Source organism: Myotis daubentonii, chromosome 3, assembly GCF_963259705.1.
Source record: "Myotis daubentonii chromosome 3, mMyoDau2.1, whole genome shotgun sequence".
NCBI lineage: Eukaryota > Metazoa > Chordata > Mammalia > Chiroptera > Vespertilionidae > Myotis > Myotis daubentonii.
In genome coordinates this window covers 60,700,417-60,715,643 of record NC_081842.1, presented here as the reverse complement: position 1 = coordinate 60,715,643, position 15,227 = coordinate 60,700,417, and the positions used below count along the sequence as shown (strand labels likewise).

The window sequence follows — 15,227 nt, the reverse complement described above, 5'->3', positions numbered from 1 at the left end:
ACCATGTCTTCTACTTCATCCATGACTCTGTGTGTAGGGTTTGCGCTGCCTGCAGAAGGAATGCTGACTGTCTGATGGCCAGTGAAGGGAAGGTCCATGCTGTTAATGACTCACCCCCAGAGAAAGGAACTGGCATCAGTCACAGATGTCAGAATATAGCACTTTAGAGAAAAGTGTGCATTTGACCTGCAGGACATTAATCACCTGACTTGAAAAATGAACCTACCAAAATGCAAGTATTTTTTCACTCCTGTAATATCTGGCATCATTAAGCTAACACTATTTGTGGCTGCTAGAAATTTTATGTCCAAATGTCCAATTATTTGAAGAGAGCTGGGGAAAAGCCATGGTGAGATTGACAGTTCTCCATGTGTAACCCCTGGTATTTACAGCTCACCCTTTACTTTCTCCATTCTCCTGGAAACACACATCTTTCTGCCTCACTGACTTTATTTCCTTCCTCAGGACATTACATCCACTGCAACCCATGCCTCCCAATCTTCACCTCACAGCTCCTCCCCAACTCATTCCTCTAAGCCTGGGACCCAACTCAGCTTTCCAGCACCCAATCCAGAGACTTCTATGGGAAGGGTAGCATGTTGCCCTTCTAAAGACATTTTCAATGGCCAGGGCTTCAATGTGCAGGGCACTTGCCCATCTGTTTTGGCCATTCAGCTGAGTCCCTGCTATGTTTTAACATCCCAATTTCCAATAATGGTCTTTGAAATCACTGCAAGTAGTGTATTTGCCAAAGGATAAACAAACAAGAGATTATTTTAGTGGTTAATGTGCAAGATGGATATTAAAACCTTAGTTTTGCTGCAGCTCCAAAAAGTCAGAGGATATGGGCGAGACTCTAAGCCTGCCTGAATCCACCATTAGAATAATCATACAGCATATGGAGGAGCTCCCACATCAGCCAATAAAACTGAGACTCGCCAAAACTGGTTTGGCTCAGTGGATAGAGCATCGGCCTGCGGACTGAAAGGTCCCAGGTTTGATTCCGGTCAAGGGCATGTACCTGGGTTGCGGGCATATCCCCAGTAGGAGATTTGCAGGAGGCAGCTGATCGATGTTTCTCTCTCATCGATGTTTCTAACTCTCTATCTCTCTCTCCCTTCCTCTCTGTAAAAAATCAATAAAATATTAAAAAAAATAAAATAAAACTGAGACTCAAGGGCATATGTGCTGGCACCTGGGTTCTCAACCTTTCCCAGCCTCCCAGTCAACTGCAGTCATTCTCAGTGGGAGGGAGAAAGATAAGGGAGAGTGAGCAGGTCCACAAAGCCCCCTCCTAACAGAATCTAGAAGAGGGGAGGCTGTGCAATTGTTAGTTGAAGCACTCCCTCTGCTGTTGCCGCCCCCATTCTTCACCCATATGGGATGCTAATATATGCTCATCCAGAGATGTGCCCCACCCCAACACCCCTTTCAAGCACAGACTCTAAAGCAGCCATGGGCAAACTACGGGCCCGCGGGCCAGATCCGGCCCGTTTGAAATGAATAAAACTAAAAAAAAAAAAAAAAAAAAAAAAGACCGTACCCTTTTATGTAATGATGTTTACTTTGAATTTATATTAGTTCACACAAACACTCCATCCATGCTTTTGTTCTGGCCCTCCGGTCCAGTTTAAGAACCCATTGTGGCCCTCGGGTCAAAAAGTTTGCCCACCCCTGCTCTAAAGAGTGCCTGGGTGTGAGCTCAGGTGGCTGGGCCAGAATGTTGATGGAGACTGCCAGAAGGAACACATTGGTGGTAGCGGATGAAGGCAAAGATAATGCAAGAAAGAGGAAGCAATCAAAAAAGCAACCCTGAGGTGCCAAGCAATAACACTTTCCTTAAATGAGATTTGAGAATAGATTCTTGAATCTAATGAAACAAGATTTATAGCCTGGCATTAACAATGATGACAACTACCTTTCCCCAAGCCTGGGACACCTCTACTACTCCAAAGGCTTGACTTCAAATAGCAATGTAATTTGTCAGGCAATCATATTTATTTATTTATCCTCACTCCAGGATATGTTTTATTGATTTTGAGAGAGAGAGAGAGAGAGAAGCATTGATGTGAGAAACATCGATCAGTTGCCTCCTATATGCACCCAAAACTGGGATTGAACCCTTAACCTAGATATGTGCCCCAACCAAGGATCGAACCCGCAAGCTTTTGGTGTACAGGACAACGCTCCAACCAACTGAGCCAGAGCATGGCAATCACATTTTTAAAAATTATGTTGAATTGACTCATTGTGCTTGTATTCAACCAAAAGGCACCAAGAAAACTTGAGTTTATTTTCTAAATTTCAGTTTTAAAAGGTTCAACAATATTTGTACAATTTGAACCCTAAAGTCTACTGAAGTGGAGTCGTGTCAATGAAGACTGCAAATATCATCACTTGGCTTTGTTTATGTTGTTATAGCTAACAAGGAAACATTTTCTACTGCAAGCACCGTTAACTGCATGATAAAATGCTTAAAATAACATCGAAATTGCTGGAGTTAATTTACCTTTGTATTAATAATTAAAGGTATATTATTAAAACATGGATTTAAAAATTGCTGAATGTTACTAAGGCCAGACACCAAGAGAATGGATTGGGCCCAAGACAGTTTTGTTCAGTGGATAGAGCATTGGCCTTTGGACTGAAGGGTCCTGGGTTCGATTCTGGTCAAGGGCACATGCCTGGGTTGTGGGCTTGATTCACGATAGGGGAGTGCAGGGGGCAGCCAATCAATGATTCTCTTCTCATCAATGATGTTTCTATCTCTCTCCCTCTCCCTTCCTCTCAGAAATCAATAATATATATATATATATATATGAGATTGGTTAAAAGATAATCCTAGATCAAACCTACTCCTCATTCCTAATACCCTGATTTCACAGCCTCCTTTATACATCAACTTCCTCCATTTTCATATCTCAGCATTTCTTGATTTTACCTTATTCCCCATGGATTTTGTCTGGGAATTCTGCGAGAGTGCTCTAGGCTCTTCTACCTGAAACAGGAAATTGCTGCTGGGGGAACTTCCTATGAGAACTAAGCTTTTCCCAGCAATGCCCTGGGGGGAGGGGGTGTAACACAGGCTGCCTAGAATAGATCCTGGACCCTGGGCCACACAGCCTTATGGAAAGAGAACCCACAGACTCCTCACACCTCATACTAACATTCCAGTTCACAGAGCGATTTCACACACTAGCTGGCAATTCCTAAGCCTGCCGTAAAACCAACCAGGGAGCCACCTCATCCATCAAAGGGCTGCAGCTGCCTTTTGAGGGCCCAGCAAGGGTGTTCCTTAGCCAGGCCTCAGTCAGCCAGTGAAGAGGGGTCTTCCCTCAAATTCAGACCTGGAGAGCAATGCAAGAGAAGCTGACTTGGAGTTCGGGATGGGCTCCAAAGGTGGAAGGAGCTGTGTTCAGAGCCTTCTTCAGAACTAACTAGCGGTGTGACCTTGGGCGGGTTACCCGGTCTCCCCAAGCCTGTCTCTCCCTCTGAAAAATGGGATAACAAAGCAGCCCTTACAAGGCTGGAGAAGTTTTACAAGAAAGGATGCATGCAGCCCACCGCCTGCTGTACAAGTACGAGGCAGTTATGAGGTCCTGGTATAGGGTAGTGGTTAAGAGCATGGAGTGTGATGCTAGACTGTTGGGGTACAAATCCTACCCCTACCATCTCAGAGCCCCGGATACATTGTGTAACCTCAGCACTCAGTTTCCTCAACATTAAAATGGAGTTTTATTACAACACAGAAGAGATAGCCAATTAACATTCGCTATTTTTTAATTCTTTGTTAAAATAGCCTGCTTCTAGCTCAGCCAAGACTGTAGTAGTGATTTAAATGAGAGTTCAATATAATGAGTGTGTGTGTGTGTGTGTGTGTGTGTGTGTGTGTGTGTGTGTGTTTAATCGTAAAGACTTGCATGCTTCCATGATTTTTTTCTGGGCAGAGTCCAGCGGTGGTGTGAAGGGTGGGGCTAAGCTGTAATATGAAGAAAAAAAACTCCAAGAGGGAGAATAACCACCCACCAGGGAGCTATTCCTTTTGTAATGTACATTCCATTTCTTCTCCCTCATGCTTTTTAATTCCTTCCACATTTCCTGCCATAATTATCAAATGTTTGGTTTCTGACCTCACTTTTCTGGAGACTAGAGCCCAGGGAATTTAGAATTGTTTATTTTCTGTCCATAAACCTTTGAGTTAATGGAAGGGCTGGTGAGTGAAGGGTTTGTTGGTCTGTTTGTAGTGTCTCAGGAAGGTCACTGGAGCACTGGAGTTGGAAAAAAAACACACACATTACCAAAAAAGTGCTGAAATACTTTGGAAAAACCGAGCCCTCCAAGAGCTGAGCAATGGATGGCTCACACTTGCGCAATGCTAGTTTAAGGGAAAGCTTGAGATTTTAAAAGGCCGTTATCCGGTCCCGACCTGACCATAACACACAATCCGAGGACACTTTACAAAGGAAGAAAAAAAAATCAGAGAATTATAAACTTGCTTTATAAGCGAGAAAAAAATTTATTCCGCCCAAAAAGAAGAATCTTTTGGGATTTTTGTGGGAATTTCTATTCCCCCCACCCCCACCCCAGTCCCCACAGGAGACAGAAGACAGACTAGAAAGGAAAAATCCCCAACTCTTCTCAGATTCCTCTTAAGTGAAGGAAAGAACTCAAGGCGCCTTTTTGAACTCGGCTGCGGCTCTGGTCGCCGCCCCCGTCCCAAACCCCCCATCCCGTCCTCTCCCCCCTCCCCACTCTCCCTCCATGTTCGCCTCGGTGGGGCTCCCGCTCCTGGCCCAAACTTCTCTTCCTGATTTTGAGGTTTAAGTTTCGTAGTAGCATTCCTGACCCAAGCGCCCCCCTCCCCACGCTCAGAAGCTCCCCGTCCCACCCGGGAGAGCATCCCCAGGGTGCAGCGCCCGCCCCGTGCGCAGACCCCAGCGGCCCCGCGCCCGAGCGGGGACCCCTGCGCGTCTCACCTACCTCGGCGCGGACCCAGGCGACCGCCACCAGCGCGAGCGCGAGCGCGAGCCAGCGAGTCCACATCTGCGGAAGAGACAGAGCGAGATTGAAGGCACTGGGCCCGCGCCGACCCCGGAAACTTCCTCGGGTCCCGGAGGCTCGCCCACGCCGCCCCGCCACCCTCGGCGGCCCCGGCGGGCCGGCCACTGCGCGCCGCGCCGGGCTCTCACCATGGTCCGGTCCCGGTCTCCGGAGGCGCGGGGCAGGGCGGCTGCAGCGAGCTCTAGGTGGGAGCTCTGCCGATCGCCAGCCTCGAAGGAAATCCGACCTGGGCTGGCCGCCCCTTAAGACCCCTCCTTCCCCGCCGCCTGCCCCCCAGCTCCTCCCCATTCTCCTCCCCTTCTGCAGCGGCGGCCCCCGCGGCTCCGGCTCCGCTCACCCCTCCCCGCCCCTGGCTCCCCGAGCCGCGTGCGTCCTGGCGCCGCCCGAACCTCACCCCCCGACCCCCCTCTCCCGACCCCCAGGACCTGGAGGCAGAGGCAAGGAGGGGTGTCCCAGGGGACACTGCAACAAAAGCGGAGGGTGTGTGTGTGTGTGTGTGTGTGTGTGTGTGTGTGTGTGTGTGTGTGCAATGGAGGGGAGGGCGAAACCCACCCCCGGGAGGGGCCCTGGCTCGCTGCGGCTCCGGCGGGCTGCGGGCGCAGGGTGCAGTGGTGCCCAGGTGGGCGGTGCTGCCCGGGGGGCCCCGGCCGGGGTGGGGTGGGAACCTGAAAGAAAAGGCGCCCTGCAGCCCAGGGAGCCGCTGCCGCCCCCCACGGGTGAGAGAGAGACAGCTGGAGGTGCCCGGGGACACCCACAGCCCGGGGTCGCTGCAGCCAGGACTCCAGGAAGTGGGCGCAGGGCCCGGAAGATCGGTCAGAGTGGGAAGGTTGCTTTGGGTTCAACTGTGGGTTTCCTAGGGGGAAAGTGGCGGCAGCCCTGCTCTGCTGGAAGGATCCTGACTCCAGCGTTTGTTACCGGCCTCCCCGTCTGTCCTTTCCTCCAATCCAGGAACCGTGCCCCCTCCTCTCTTCAGCCCACCCGGCACATGTGCCCCTGTGTTCCTAATCCTGTCATCCCAGGTGCCCTCCACATTCATGCTGTCCATCTCCACCAGCTTCCTTCCAGCGGCCTTCAAATGGTGCTGCCTCTTTGTATTGACCCCCCAAACTCCCAGCTGCGGCCTCGTTCCTAAGAGAACAAATCCACTTGGCACCTTAGAGTTGACATGCCCAAGGCTGAGCCCCACGTCCCACCAGCTCCCAGGCCTCCTCCTCTGCCTCTTTCCGAGTAAAGCCACGAAAATGTTCTCCACTTCCCAGACCTGGGTTGTCACCATATCCTTCCTGGCAACTTCCCCTTTGACCTCTCCTGTGCATCTCTTCACCAGCTTTCGAGTTTCCATTTCCCTAGGCCAGACCTTCATCTGCTCTCACTGGCCGAGTTCAGGAAATGTTTGCCTGCCTTCCAGCTCCAGGCTCTCCTCCCCCAGTCTCCACCCCAACTCCTTGCCATAATCGTCCTACCTGATTTAAACACTTTCTCATGCATTTCCCCTGCTGGGAAACGTTCAGCATTCTTCTTCCCATATCAAATCCTAACTTTCTACCGTACTTGTTAAGTCTTCTGTTACTGGGCCCGCCCATCCATCTAACCTAATTTCCACTACTAAACATACTCCCCATGCTCACATCAGTCAGTCTTGTCATTGTCCTCCAACCCTGTCTTGTTCACTCTATTACCATGGTTTGCTGAGTGCCTAATGTTGTGGTTTTAGGGGCTTCAGAAAACACCCATATTCCCCACACGTGTTCACAAGCCACTGAAACAGCCACCAGAGTCAGACTGCTGGAGAGGAAAATGTCAGCTTTGTCGCTGGTAAAAGCTGGAATGGTGACCATGCTTTAGATTTGCAGGCACAATGGACCTGCTCATACTTCAGCCCAGAACTGAGTAAAACAAAACATGTTGAATGACTCCCCTTAGTACCTGGCTGTCACACGCAAAGTTGGAAAATCTGCATGTGTGAAATTGCGGAGCTGGAGCCACCCAGGGCTGATAGGGAGAGGGTTGGAGGTGCAGAAGGACCCATCTTGGGAAAATCTGATCGTGTAAAATGGCAGTTTTACAGTTTCTGCAAAGGCAGAAAATACAAGCTTCCTAGGGCAGGTTGCTCCCCAAACCTCAGGGGTCAGAGTGACCTATGCATTCCAGCTCACCAGTCAGATAACTCACTCCTGCTTCTTTGATATGGAAATAAAAGAAGTGGGAATAGCTGTCCCTCACCTCTATGCCAGGACCGAGGTCAGCTGGGCTGCACAGGGTTTGCTTCGGCCCTCTAATAATTTACAATACTTTTCATCCCTTACACATGCACTGTACCCCTCCGCCCCTCAATCTGGCATGATCTTTTCTCTCTTCCTCCTTCTGTCTATTCAAATTCTGCCTCTTTTTTTGTTTGTTAGTTTTTTCAGGACTCGAAGTAAAGTTTTATTGCCTCTCTAGCACCTTTTCTGACAATAACTTGGCATAGTGAAAAGCACTGGCTCAGTGGTTGAGCGTAGGCCTATGAACCAGGAGGTCACGGTTCGATTCCAGTCAGGGCACATGCCGGGATTGCAGGCTCGATGCCCAGTGTGGGGTGTGCAGGAAGCAGCCGATCAATGATTCTCTCTCATCATTGATGTTTCTCTCTCTCTCTCTCTTCCTCTCTGAAATTAATAAAAATATATACTTTTAAAAAGCACCTGAGGTTTGAAGTCAAACAAATCTGGCTTTTAATTCTATCACTTTAAATAATTTGAGAGTTCATAAAATTATTTAAACTCTCTGAAAATGTGTTTCTGCATCTGACAATTAGCAGAGATAATGCTTTGAACTGGGCTGTGAAATTTAAGTATAGTATATTATAGAAAGTACCTGGTGGGTAGTAGACCTCCATACATGGAAGCCATTACTATTTCATTGATCTGCATTGCAAATGAATTACAGCCAGTACCATGTGCCAAGTACTACAGAGCCAATCAAACTGTCTTATTTATTTAACTAGAGGCCCAGTGTACAAATTCGTGCACAGGTGGGGTCTGGCTGTCCTGCCCCAGGCTGGTGGCGGGGGGGGGGGGGTGGCGCGGGGGGGGGGCAGGAGGGCCAGCCCTGCGGGCAGTTGGCTGGCCGGCCCCGCCCCCTGGTCAAACTCCCAGTCAAATTCCCAGTCAAGGAGACAATTTGCATATTCGTCTTTTATTATATAGGATTATCACAATAAACTGAAAGGTATTTTTTTTTATTGTCTAAAGTTTTACATTTGTCTCGTGAAAGGTATTTTTCATTGTTTCCATTTTCCAAATAAGGAAACTGAACCTCAGAAAATGTGGATACTTTCCCAAGGTTAACAGTTGGTTATACAGCCTTACAACTTGGCATTTATTGCATACCATTCTGGTACAAACTTTAATACTGTTCACATAGTTGTTGTTCTTGATTCTCCAGCTAGATTTTTAAGTTGCTTAGGGTATAAACAATGTTTTTATATCTTTATACTCTCTACATCTGGGGGCACAATTGATGGATTTGACCACATTTAAATTAAAGACACATGCTCAAACAAGGGCACCATAGTAAAAAAAAAAAAAAAAAAAAAAAAGATAGATTAGAAGGAGAGAATCAACATTTAAAACTAATAAGGAACTCATAAATATGATATACATATATGTGACTCTTGCAAATCAATAAGAAAAAGAAAACCCAATAGAAAAATGTTCCCCAAATGGCCAACAAGTAAAGATGCTCAAAGTCACTGGTATTATTTAAACTACACAAAAACCCTGTGAAATCGGCATTATTTTATCATTTCTATTTTACAGTTAAAGAAACTGAGATTTTAGTAATTTCTCTAAGATTACACAATAAGTAAATATTACTTTACACTCATCACAGTGGCAAAAATTAGACAATTAGACAATGCCAAATGTGAGTAGGTAGGTAGTGCAGTGTTTCTGGTGTCCGATAGTGATTAAGAACATTAGCTTAGGAGCCAGAAGCCGTAGTTCCAATGTGCCTTGGGAGTAAATCTTGGCTTTACTACTTATTGTGTAACCTTGGGCAAGTTACTTAAGCTCTTTGTGTCTCAGTTCCCTTGTTTGCAAAATGGGGATAATAGTAGTACTGATTCCATAGCATTATTGTGCAGATTAAATGGGTTAATATAAGTAACTTACTTAGAACAGTGCCTGGAACATAAGCTCATAATTAACATGTGCTAGTTAAGAAATAATTCAATAGGAGGATCTTGCAGAAACTGATGATAATTCTGTGCTATAGAGTACGGTTAACTTTAACTCTACAATAAGTGAAAAATAAGCAAACAACAATAACAACAAAACAAATTGCATGAGGGAGTTGACAGTTATATCAGTGAGGACTTTTTTGGTTGTAGGTGATAGAGAAGCTAACTTAAATAAATGGATTATGCAGTTACATGGAATTTATTGGCCTATACATTAACCGTATATATATAGCCAAGAGTTCCATAGGTCTGGCTTCAGGAAAGACTTCATCCAGGGCCTCAAATAAGGTCACCAAGGATCCAATTTCATGCCATCTCTTGCCTTTATCTTCAGCAATCTTATTTCATTCCTGGGTTCCACATGGTGGCTCCTGGGAATCCTTGTCTATGCTCTCGGTATGGTAAACTGACTGCAGTGATGTGCTCATTGTGCCACTGGACGACACCATCTTGGTGAGGGAGAGACCCTCTTTCCATAGCTGCTACATAACTCCCAGAATTCACTTTTTTAAAAGCCTAAATTGAGTTTCTTTTTTAATAAATATATTTTATTGATTTTTTACAGAGAGGAAGGGAGAGAGATAGAGAGTCAGAAACATCGATAAGAGAGAAACATCGATCAGCCGCCTCCTGCACATCCCCCACTGGGGATGTGCCCGCAACCCAGGCACATGCCCTTGACCGGAATCGAACCTGGGACCCTTCAGTCCGCAGGCCGACGCTCTATCCACTGAGCCAAACCGGCTTTGGCTAAATTGAGTTTCTTGATACCCCCATTTCCCTATGCTAGTCACTGGGAAAGAGGGAGGGTGGCGCAGAAGTGAGGGGTGGGATGGGGGCAATCAGGCTAATGATGGGCAGGGAAAGTAGGGAGTGAGTGCTGAAACTAGCCAATGTCCACTGCAGCAACGAATCACCAACCTTCACTGTGAAACCAATGCTCTCCAAGGGGGGGGGGGGGGGGCGGGGTGCAGATCCCAGAGGGTATGGGAAAAATAATACATATTTCTACTTATTTCCAACCTAAAAATAAGAAATCGACTTTGCAAACATGTAGATAGACTGCGGTGCCCATATTTGGTGCATATGTCAGTCATAAGTTGCACCCCATTGCCAGGTACCAGGAGGAGAGAGTGGGCGCTCTCCCACACAGAGGGCCTGACAGCAGCCAGTTCCCTTTAACTCATCGTGATGTACAGAACTGTACCCACTTAAATGGATTACATATCATACTATCTAGCTTTAACTAAACTAGGTAAAAAACATTTCAGCTATGAAACCAAAAAAAAATGAGGATGAAGATTTTTTTTGTCTATCCATAAGAAAAGGGCAGAGCTGACATATTTCCTACTTCTGTGAAGAGCTCACTGTCTGCCACATTAGCAAGGTAAAAACAATGACTCAATCAGGCCTGACAATAAGTCAAGCCAACAAATTCAGAGGTAACAAAAAGCTGTTTGAAATACGGATTCACATTCATTATTATTAGTGATATCCTCATCCCAAGTATGCTTTTAGGTATCAGTTAACAATACTTAGGATTTGCAAGAATTTTAGAAACCAGGTATGCAGAACATAAAGACAAATACCTACTTTTTCTTTCTATCTCTCTCTCTCTCTTTTTTTCTTCATTTTGGTGATGCTTGAAGATGTGCAATATTCAATTAAGTACTTTAGAAAATTGCACTCAATTTAGATGAAATGTTTAGAGACTTTCTTTTAGATTTCTTACGTAATGTCAAAAGACATACCTTTAGGGAAAATAATTGTCTTCCTGCTCTAATCAGGAAGAGTAGAAGTAGCACATTGAAAACAATATGATGACAAGCTAAAATGCATTCTTTGGTCAGAATACACCATTGAAATTGGCAATATATATATGAAGTTTAGCAGGAAAAACAACTATTAGAGCAAATTACACCATGTTGATTGTCTATATAGGGAATGAAAATACAGGTGTTTCAAATGTTTCTCAACTTATTTTATTGGCTGGATTCTGTTTCAATAATGACATAAAAAGGTACTTTATGAGCAACTAAGGAAAGCTATACTGGAAAATAATAAATTATTTATTTAATGAAGTATTTTCTGGAAGAACTGTATAAGTGAAGCCACAGAGGAATGGCCGCTTTGAATGGAGCAGAAGAAGGATTCAGGGTAAGGTCCCACAGCCACCCTCACACGTGGAATCCCTGGCTGCCCGTTCACAGATGAGACACTGCAGCAAAGGCATTGAGGCCAGAGGTGCACAGCATGGTACAGAAAGCCACTGATGTTGATAATTTTATAAGCTAACATATGGCAGAATATCTGTGACACTTAGTAATGGTATGGAAAGTGACTATGCAAGTATTTTATACCACATTGAGGCTCAGAGATGATCTTAGGACAGAGGCCACTGAAGTCAAACTTAGTATTTGTTTCACATAAAGACAGTTGTTCCAAATTTGTTGACTTTTTATGTGATAACAAGTAGAATGCTACTTACCAGTTCTAAAAAATCCACATACAATCTACCACTTTAAGGAAAATTTGTGATGCTAGTAATGAGTGAGAATGTAATTGATTAAAAATACATGCTATGATGCTGGCCAGTGTGGCTCAGTTGGTTGAGTGTCATCCCATGCACCGAAAGTTTGCCAGTTTGATTCCCAGTCAGGGCACATACTGAGGTTGTTGGTTCAATCCCTGGTCAGGGTGCATGTGGGAGGCAACTGATCAATATCACCACATTGATGTATGTGGGTTGTTGTTTTTTTTCTCTCTCCCCTTTCCCTTCCTCTCTCTCAAAAATCAATAAAAATATATTTTATGTACTATGGAGGAAATATTTTAAAATTGGATATTCGGAAATGTTCATCATTAGGTGATTTTGTTGTCCAAAACAATAAAGGTGTGGTACCTATAAAAACTCTCAATATATACACATTGTAAAACATCAACAAAATTTTCTAACCTGTTTAAAAATTTTCCAATCAAGAGTTCCAATGATTTATTGACTCATTAGTGAAAAATATAAAAATGCAACGACTTTCAATTAATTTAAAGAACAAATAGTTTCTAGAGCAGATGGACATTTACTAGCTAAATTTTGACCCAAACTTTTGCATGATTAGTTCATATGACTAAAAATGAGTTGTAATTTTGTGAGTGAGTCAATGATGCACATCTTCCATTTAGAGCTACATATGTTTGGAATGTATTAGTCTGCTAGGGCTGCCAAAGCAGACTACCACAGACTGGGTGGCGTACAGACCAGCAACTTATTTTCTCATGGTTCTGGGAGCTGGAAGTCCAAGATCAAGGTGCTGGCAGGGTTGGTTTCCAGTGAGGTCTCTCTCCTGGGCTTGCAGATGGCCACCTCCTCGCTGTGTCCGCACACAGCCTTTTCTCTCCGTGTGTGCATCCCTGGTATCTCTCTCTCTCTCTCTCTTTTTTTTAAAGGTACACAAGTCCAATCAAATTAAGACTCTATTCTTCTGACAGCATTTAACCTTATTTACTTCCTTAAAGGCCCTATTTCCAAATACAGCCACATTGTCAGTTAGGGCTTCAACATGAATTTGGGGGAGCCCTAATCGGTTTGGCTCAATGGATAGAGCGTCGGCCTGCGGACTCAAGGGTCCCAGGTTCAATTCTTGTCAGGGACATGTACCTTGGTTGTGGGCACATACACTGTAGGGAGTGTGCAGGAGGCAGCTGATCGATGTTTCTCTCTCATCGATGTTTCTAACTCTCTATCCCTCTCCCTTCCTCTCTGTAAAAAATCAATAAAATATATTTTAAAGAAAAACAACAAAAAACAAAAAACATGAATTTGGGGGAAACATAACTCAGTCCATAACAGTGAGTTGTCTTTTTTACTTCTGACAGTCATAAAACCAAATATCAAAATAAACTGGACTTAGAATCATATCTTCAACCCTCCCTCTCACAAAATGTTAAGCAAATGTTTTCTAAATGAAATAAAAACATCACTCTCATTAAATTTATTACTTTTCCAGTGAGAGCAAATGGTTTTTTGACGGTTAACAAATAAAGTGTTTTTAAATGTTAGTTATTTTATAATTTTATATTGTTACTTTATATTTTGTACATGTTTATAATGTACATAATATATCAGCCCACTGTTATTGGTGGAGGTGTGTCACCATAAAGTTTGAAGCCCACCACTACAGAAGAGCTAATCTCACACTTAGGCCAAAAGAACACTTCTAGAATTGAGCACAATATTTATTATTGTTAATCAAATTTATTGTGACATTTTGTTTAATCATTGAGAGCATCGGTGACAAGATGCTTTCATCAGCAACTTTGGGGAAATGAAAAGTATCTATTAAATATTCATGTGATTATTGAGTTACACAGAGCAACATATAATTTAAATGTATGCCTATGAGGCCCTATCTAAAGATGCTAGCTCCACACAATCTCCTCAGTTAATTTCTGAAAATTCTGTAAATCAGTAGTATAAGCTTTCATATTATATTCACAGAACTGTGATTTATGATAATCAATCTACTATCACAAGCTTGGCAGGCCTATTAATTTGTATAAATAAAGGAATTTTATATCATGAAATCCTCACGATGTTCATTCAGTACACGCCTATTCCTTTTGCAGCCAGCACGCTTTCACTCCATTTCTGTAACTATGTCTACTCTCCCTCTAGAATACGGCTCCCCTTTCACTCCTCTGCGTTCTGCTCCACTCTAGAAGTAGCATGATCCGGGGTAAGACAATCAGTGCATTCCATTCCTCTGGCCACATTTCAGGAGTAGCCATCTGACAGAAGTCAGGCCAATGGGGCAACGAGACCCAATTCCAAGATTTTTTGTTCTACCCATTAGGGAAACCCACCCTTTCTTCCACTGGCCTGGGTATAAGATAATTTAGTAATTCGGAGGCTGCAGGGGGCACCTCCTGGGGCCTGAGATACTGCCAATTCTACAGAGCCAAGAGGTGGAGCCCAATAATATCATCAGAGCCTCAAACTGAGCTGAATCTGATTAGCCTCAGACTTTAAAAAAAAAATTTATTGTTGAAAGTATTACAGATGTCCCCCCTTTTTTCCCCATTGACCCTCTCCACCCCGCACCCACCCCTCCCAGGCCTTCACCACAGTATTGTTGGTGTCCACGGGTTATGCATATAAATTTCCTGATTAGCCCCAGACTTATTAGCTTTGTTGTCACTTGTTTTTGCTCAAGACTCTTAGGTTTCTTTTTTTAAAAATTTTTTATCATAATTGAAAAAAATTCCAACTGATAATAGGCCATCAATGTAATTTCAGAGTGCTTAAAACAATAAAATAGTTAGCATAAATAAATGCAGCAGTTCTTTAAGCCTAATATTTGTATGAGCTATGAAACATCAAAGCTGGAAAGAGGAAATGATTTTCTCAAACACTTGCAGAAGCGCAGATGTTCTGCCCACTGCACCAGGCTGCCTCCTCCATCTCCCAGCCTGCTGCAGATATTGGGGATGTGCATTATATAAAGACACCTTTAATGCACGCGATTGAACTGGACTCACGCTAGCCTAAGGCAAGAGGGAACTTATTGGCTGGTGAGGGTATGTGGGGTTGAAGGAAGAGCTGCAGGAACTAAGGTCTCAGGAATCTAATGGGACTGTAGTAGGCCGAAACATATGTTCCCTCCTTCCCTGCCAAGATTTACTCACATCCTAATCTCTGGAACATGCAAATGTTACCTTATATGCAAAAGAGTGAATATTCTCTCATATGGCAAAGATGTGTCAGCTAAGGATCTTGAGAGGAGGAGCCTACCCTGGATTATCCAGGTGAGCCCTCCATGTAATCATGTGCATCCTTACAAGAGAGAGGCAGCGGGGTATTAGACATAGAGGAAAGAGAAACATGCAGAGAGGTCAACATGAAGATGGATGCAGAGATTGGAATGGTGCAGCCACAAGCCAAGGGCAG

General features: G+C 44.4%; 1 protein-coding gene across 1 annotated transcript in view; it reads right to left on the bottom strand.

Moving 5' to 3' along the window:
* Window positions 1–5,335, bottom strand: part of FSTL1 (follistatin like 1) — a 55,908-nt gene extending 50,573 nt beyond the window's left edge. Inside the window, exons 1-2 of the mRNA XM_059687726.1 lie at window positions 5,190–5,335; window positions 4,981–5,043 (exon numbers count right to left, since the gene is read on the bottom strand). Coding sequence (XP_059543709.1) covers window positions 4,981–5,043; window positions 5,190–5,192 — 66 coding nt within the window. The 5' untranslated portion in view covers window positions 5,193–5,335. The remainder of the gene's footprint in view (window positions 1–4,980; window positions 5,044–5,189) is intronic.
* Window positions 5,336–15,227: the final 9,892 nt, after the last annotated feature.